The 7,500-nt window shown below is 50.4% G+C and overlaps 2 protein-coding genes across 5 annotated transcripts in view; one reads left to right on the top strand and one right to left on the bottom strand.

Moving 5' to 3' along the window:
- LOC126569328 (kinesin-like protein KIF3A) overlaps window positions 1-7,500 on the bottom strand; it is a 15,094-nt gene that overhangs the window by 4,025 nt on the left and 3,569 nt on the right. The window lies entirely within an intron of this gene.
- The window catches only part of LOC126569329 (uncharacterized), a 9,465-nt gene continuing 2,480 nt past the window's right edge, over window positions 516-7,500 (top strand). Inside the window, exons 1-2 of one of the 4 annotated variants that reach the window (XM_050226328.1) lie at window positions 516-689; window positions 6,952-7,009. In XM_050226328.1, the coding sequence (XP_050082285.1) occupies window positions 7,000-7,009 (10 nt within the window). In that variant the 5' untranslated portion in view covers window positions 516-689; window positions 6,952-6,999. The other 3 variants (XM_050226330.1, XM_050226327.1, XM_050226329.1) reach the window with 3 other exon arrangements.

The raw sequence follows: 7,500 nt of genomic DNA on the forward strand, positions 1-7,500 counted from the left end.
GCACCGCAAAAACTTAAGCTAGTTTATACGAAGTGTACTTTAAATTGATTATAAATGGTAAAAAGTAAAAGCGAATCGAAACAATGTGCCTAAGGTGTGCTCCACATTAAATCCGCTGGTTAATTTGCATTCGATCGCTCCTTCTCAATAGGCACATTAGAACTACTGCTAATCGCCATTTTATTGAGAACAATGGGGCGAACATAGTACCAACAAATCTACGATCAACATGCGATCGCCTGGCGCTGCATAACATCTTCTCCGACCACGCGCAATGGCCAACAACAACGCAATACACACCAGCTCACGAGTTCATGATACCTTGGGCCAACCCTTTGGACAGCGTGCACGAGCGTTCATTCCGCCATCCAATCGCGACGCCGTCAATTGGCCCGACGGAACGCATACTATCCTACCAACCCGAAACACGGCCATGCCGTCGCTCGGAACCATTTCGTTTGTGTTCATCCCGGGGACGACAATATCTCTCGCGATCCGTAGCGTGTTCCCGCGCTTCTCAGTTTTGTGCGCGCCTTTCACCGACCCGGACACGGACGACGGGCTTGCTTTTCCAGCGGACACACCACTTCTCCTTCGAGCTGCGTCGTTAACGTTCGTTGCTGCTTTCAGTTGAACGGATTGAGTTATCACGCGACTCCACCAGTTGTCTTCAGAACCACTAGAAACAGGTTAGCTATGGCGAAGTTTCGCACAGGTGCGCGTTGATCTAAAGATCAACCACTGGTGATCGACGTTCTAGAGGGACCCGTAGCAACAATTCGTTGTATCAGTTGTACCATCGCATCGCATCTAGACAACTGGCGTGCGCCACGTTTCATGTGTCGCTCGCTGTGATGGAGCCGCCCCGTGTGCTAGTTTAGAAGCTATGTTGGGCGCGGTCTATGGCGCCACCCCGGTGGTAATCCCGTTGTGTATGGCTGTGTGCGTGCGTGCGTGCGTGCGGTCGTGTGTACGAGCGATGCTCATCAAATTGAATCACGATTCGGGAATATTAAATCCATCGCTCAACTGTGCCCTATTGTTTAACGCGATGTACCGTACGCTCACTTCTGTTCTGTTCGTACCAAGTCTGCCGTACGAGCAGTGGTCTTGCGTAGTATATTCCGTAAGCGGAACACGATCGATAGTGCTTGATCGAAAGATGACCCCCCCGGGCACCAATCGTCATGCGTTGGAATTCGGTTAGTTCACCCAGCACCGAATCTTTGCGTGTGCGTGCGTATCTGCGGTTGGAACCGAAGCGCGTGATGGCACACCGTGGCCACCCCAACTTCCTAACGGCTTCTTTGCGCCAACCAGTTTATCGGGACACAAAAAAACAGAACTCTACGCGCAAATAAACAAACGCGTTGTCGCGAAGTTGTTTATATGCTTCGACCCGTTGTCGGTAGCGGCCCCATCGTTGCTGCCCATTGGGTGTGGTACTGTCCTCGGTTGATGGGTTTGGGCTTTTTGCGTTTTTTTTTCTATTCCAATGCGTCGCATTCCGGTTTGCGGAGCCCATTCCAACAAAAACGAATCCAAACAATTCCACAAATTGGAAGACCTGTTTTTTGCTACTCCAGAGAGGCGTGTTCGGGAATATCCTGTCTTATCATAGAGGCCTACACGCCACACCTGTGGTTTGGTGATATGGAACACGGTGAACGTATGGTACAGGAATGTTGGCGTGCCCTTTTCCCTTCGATAAACGCGTGAAACGCATCGAATGATATCTTTATGTTGGAGACAAAAAAAGCAACAAACTTAGTGTGATTAATTTCTGTTTTTTTTTTCTTCTGACTCTTTTCTGTCACGAGAAAACACTCTGGCGTGCACGATTCCAGAAATTTCAAAAAAACCAAACCCCAATTTACATAGAAAGTGTGAGCGGCAACGACACGCACAGCGCGGACACACTCCTATGCCTATTCGAGCCCATTTGTCGAAAGTCGTGCAGTACTGTTAATTTGAATGCTTCCGTTGAGGTGTTCACGAAAGTGCACTTAAGAATGCATGCGACGTGCGACGTCTCCTCCCTCGTACCCGCGACACCGGTAACGAGCGACCGACGGGAAGACGCTAATGACAAATATTCCATCATTGCGTCCCCTAGCCAATGGTGGCGCGTCGATGTTTAGCAGACGCATTAACCGGAACCATCTCGTCACGAGACGATCGAACACACTGTCGGAAATATCGTTAGCTATCAAAGTCTATGGACGGTGAAAGCCCACAGCATCGGTCCAGGACAGACGGGATGCGGGTACCATTGTGGGTATGGGAGGGGGCAAAACATATCGTTATGATGTGGCGACGACGGGCAAAAACGGGCCTAGACCAAGTGAAAGCAAATGCCCCTGGCCAGTTGTCAAACCAACAATTTCGATTATGATCCAACATGTTTGAAGCTGGGTACACTAATGGCAATCCGGTGCATCATGCAAATCATGCAATTCCCCCCTTGGAATGAAACGAATGAAAAATCAATATCCCGCCAACAGTGGGTCCCTCTTGCATTACCGTGGCCCCTTTCGTATAAATATGTAATTTACAATTGAATTGCAGCAATTTACAGGTCCCTCTTTCGCTCCGCGTTTCCCGCACTTCCATTCCGTCACAGGTGCATCGAACTGTACCGGGTGAAGCGAGGGGCGCTGATAAACTAACGAACCGTGTTGTGTCTCAAGACGCACACCGTGCCAAACAATGGGCCTGTGTGCTGTCTTTGGAACGCAGTGCAGGCGCAGTCAATTGTCACCTGTTAAGTGCCACATCGTGGAGTTCGAAGCATCGAAAATGACGACGTACGACCCTCTGCTGTTGAGCCGCCTTTTGATGGTTCTGGAATGGAATGCGTCCGTCAAAGAGAACATCTTCGGAGAACTGAATCCAGAGTGTGTTTGCTTAACTGTTTGTCTGGAACCGCTTTTGGGTTGTAGAGCGAACGGAACACTTGTCTTTGTCGTCTGTTCCTGCTAGCAGCAAATGTAGCGTGCGAGTGCCACACCCAACGCCGCAATGGGTGTGTTGCCGCGTACACGAGGGCCACAAAGTGCCGTAGCATGATCCTGCAGGTATTCGTTATTTTCCGCGCCACGCATTACATTCCCTGCCCGCTGATGTAGATGATGGTCAGATTAGGGTAAATAGGGAACAGCCATGCGAGGCTTGTGCGTCGCATGTCGTGGTTGTGCAGGTAACCAGTGCAGGCTAACTGGCACCCGATTCCCTAACCGGGTACTCCCTGGATTTAAAGAAAGCGTGGTCGAGCAGAGGCACACTAGCGGAACCGGCATGACCACCGCCGTTCTCCGTTGATGACGTCGACATTTTATGTTGACCCACCTGATGTGTTGCTTCAGTGCGCACCAAAAACACGGTTCTAACAGTGCGTGTCTAGCATCGGCTGCACCTGATTGCCGATAGACAAACACATAGGAACGGTATAGGAACCGGAATAGAATGTCGTGATGCGGTGTTGCATGATCAGTGTCAGAGTGCTGCTCACGTTCGCCAGTATTATCACTGCGGCAGCAGGTGCTCGATTGACAGTTGAAGATTTCCCGGCCAAGTTAATCACGATCCTTTACAGCTTTACAAAGACTGTATTCAGGTGTAAGTGTGATTTGCTGATCGCTCCCCTTTGGGTCAATGGACACCAACGCGGTATGCTTTCTATGCTGCCTCTATCGCTGTCGACGCGGAAACCGCACAACTCTCTGGTACAGTCTCTCCTCTAAGTCTAAACTTTCTTTCCACTTCTCCCTCGATCGGAATCCGGTGGACATTCGATCGACAGGGATCATTGGTTCCACTGTTAAGCCTACTATCGAAGGGCTCACTATCGCGAGCCTGTTCCTCCCGACGCAACGTTGGTAAACGAAACAAAAGTGACAGTGCTGAGCATAACGCAACACGAAGCCCCACCTCAAAGTGAAAGTTTCGCCGATATCTTCGGCATCTCGACCATGGTGCGACCCTTCGCACGATCGCGGTAACGGAAGGGATCGAATGATCTTATGTCCGCCGGCCCTCCGGTGGAATTGTGGCGTTCGAGGGAAGCTCTCCGGGATGATTACAGTCAGAAAATCCCACACAAATAGTTTGATTGCAAATGCGGTTCCCGGAAGGGTTTTAACCCCGGCATATTTAGAATAGAGGGTTTGCTATTGATAGGATCCGATTCCGGTTTGAACGAGCTGGCGGCCGTTCGTATTTGGAAGTACTGGATTCCAGACGAAATCATTCTGTGTGTCAGAGTCTGCGGAACCGAAAACTTGTTGCTAAACTGATGCTCAGATACCCAGCTCCACCCAGCGTGAGCTGAACATAAGGATCATACGGCACGATCACACGTCCAGCCCAGTGGAGAAAGGGGAAAAAACAGTTTTTAGAAGCAAAAGAAGGAATTCGTAAAAGGCAACGGCAAGCAAGCCAAAAAGATTCGGGAGGCGACGAAGCAGCAGACGAAATCTGCCACACAGTGTGATCACCAAAAAGTCTGCAACAAACCGGTTCCTTCCGCCGTGTGCGAGTGATGACGAGGACGACAACGACGCCAACGAAAGCAGGTTCGCGAATGCGAATACGTGCTGGACTTTAAAATCATTCCAAAAGATGTCTTTAAATTCCGGGAACGTGCCAGCTGTGGCCGCTACGCCACAGCTTCAGCGCATAATCACGTGGGTCGCGGTTAGCGCGGGAAACAGCTTGCTTGCGCTCAGCGTGTAGTACGCACCAAGGGCCCTTTTTCTCATCACGTTCCACGAGGGGAGACTGTGAGTGATTAGACGGACTGCATAACATATCAAGCGGGTGGGCTGTACACGGACAAAGGTAGCAGTTGAATGAAGGGTCCCTTCTTATTGTGTACAACGTAGAAAAAAGCGCGGGAAAGCGCGGAAAAGCACGTGATTTCCATTCGAATCTGCTTGTTGAGCGGTGGAGCCCGGAGTGATCTTTCACCTTCCTTCAGTCAAATTTTCGTTCCATCATCACCACCACCACCATCACGACCGTTACGGAGCGAGCCTTTTAAGCAATGACGCACTACTCTCCCCTTTCTCCGGGGGCCAACCCGCGGTGCGCTGACCCGCTTTTTACTCACACCCGCAGTTCTTATGCTGCTGCTGCTGCTGTTGGAACGAACGCCGAAAACGGCGTCGCTTTCATTTCATTTTATGCTCTCGCCGCGAAGCACGAACGTTCGTGGGTCGTGGACACTGCAGGCACCGGAACCATGGTGGTGGCCCGGATTCCCGGCTGTATGCGCGTGTGGCGGTGGAGCTACATCAGAGCGAGTGAACACACGCAAGCGCGCAGCAGCAGCTTCGCGCTCTCTGGTGGGGAGCACGTATTTTGTTTTGGTTTTTCGATTCGCGTCCAGCGGGTTTTTGGTGGGGGATGGTGCGTCGCCTTGCGGTGGACGCTTAGCAACCGATCGCGTGCACCGCCATGTGCGATGCCATTCGTCACGCTCGTTGACATGCCCTAGAGGCGAGCCCTCTACCACTTGCCTTGATTCCCCGAGATGATAAAGTTACTGTTCAGAAAATAAAAAAAAAACATTTCCACTAACTTCTTGCTTTCTGGGCCGACATAAAGCCACAGTTCAGTTATGAGAACAATCCAGATACGTGACGTAAGGAAGTAGTGTTGGAACAATCAACACCACAGCCGCTACTTCTTCATACTTTCACTTCTTTTCTTCTTGTGTGTTCGCATCCTTCCTCTGCCTCCCTGCCTATGACGCCGGAAGCGAATCACGGTATAAACCGGCGCAACCACAACAACATCAAACCTGGTCAACGCGCTGCGCTGTGCTGCCTGATCGAACCACCGCCAGTTTATACCAGTTATGCTGCGGTGCATAGCACTACGGTGCTGTGTTGCGTAAGCCGCTTCCGAGTTCCGACGGCATCGATAGCTGGAACGCATAAATACCGGTGATGCTGTGGACTCAGCACAGATGCACATCGAGAGTCTCCTCCGCGATGATGCCAAGCCCTGGCCTGGTGTGGCGCACTTTCGCCCTCTGTGGTCCATGCAGGGAGTTGTGGGATACTCGTGGCACCACCCTAACACAGGCAGATGCCGGGATGCTGGAAAAGTGAAGTTGAAAAACCAGTTCCACTCGCTTCCGTAATGGGGAGCGTATTGGATCGATCCATCATCGGATGTTGTCGTTGGTTAGGGCACTATTGACGCAAAGGGATGTGGGGGAGTTGCTCTGAAAGAGGACTGAATATTAATTCCACTTAGAGACCCACCCATAGTGGCATGAATCCATACAAGAGTAGAATGAGATCGCTCATAAACGGCATTTTTAGTTAAAAATAGGCTCAACCGTTTACGACCCTGCAGTAGCTCCACGAGAATCACGATATAGCACCACGGAACGGAGCGGTGCCCGTGTTCCATACAAAAGAAGGAACTAAGATCAGAATCGCCTCGAGTACACGATGACACACGGCCATGAATCACGGCCACAAACACATGCAATCCACGTTAATTGTTCGTCAATGCATTCCTCACTGTGGTCGTCGTCGGTTGTCGACGTCAGCGATGTGCATATTCATCTAACCAACGGCTAGGGCTAAGGCCAGATTTGCGACGATCGTCGAAGTCAATCAAACACAGTCATTCGCTGGAGATCGTACGAGACGGATCAGTATCAGTGTGCAGTTCTCTAGATTCTTGGCCCGTGTGTACGATGGGCAATTCTAACTTCCCAAGTGGTTCTAAGCGCAGCGATGTTCCGCCGATTCCGGAGGGTGTCGAAGTCGAGGGCAAGGAGACCACCGAACCGACTGGGCCCGGTAGGAAACTGTAGGAAGTTTGTGGGATAAGTGTTAAGAATGAAGGGAATTTGTTGAGAGCTATCTGTGACTCCGTTGCGTTGTACATTATCGTTAGCTGAATTAAGATTCCCATAACCATTCTCTACAGATCACCGCTCAAACAGTGATAACACCGGGTGTGTTCTAAGCCAGAACTATGAACATAGGTAGTGTATTGGCACCAGCAGAGTGGGTGCTTTTTGTGTTCCGTTTGATACTCAAGCCAGTTTGTGATGCCACACCAATACCCGGAAACCACAAGCAACATCAATGCCGTTGCATTAACCAGCATATTAAGGCACAACAAGGACCGGAGTTTTTAGTTAAACACTTGCTTCCTCCCTAATTTGTCCACCCTTGCTACAGAATAACCGCCAGTGGCCACACTAGTGCATCAGTAAATTGTCAAGGCAATTATTCAATTACATCTCACATTCCCCACCTCCCTGTGGTTGGCAAGGGGTTCGTGCTGGTGACTCTTTAAGATACTGACCGCAACCGTGGAGAAGAATTGTGAAACACAATGCACCAACCAACCCCGGACAGCCCATTAGCGGCACTCTAACGAGCGGAATGTCGCGTAGAAAGGATTGTTTTATGATTAATACCGCAACCCACGTTTCCGCTACCCACTTGATAAGCGTAACATGCACATGAG

The sequence above is a fragment of the Anopheles aquasalis genome, chromosome 2 (assembly GCF_943734665.1).
Source record: "Anopheles aquasalis chromosome 2, idAnoAquaMG_Q_19, whole genome shotgun sequence".
NCBI lineage: Eukaryota > Metazoa > Arthropoda > Insecta > Diptera > Culicidae > Anopheles > Anopheles aquasalis.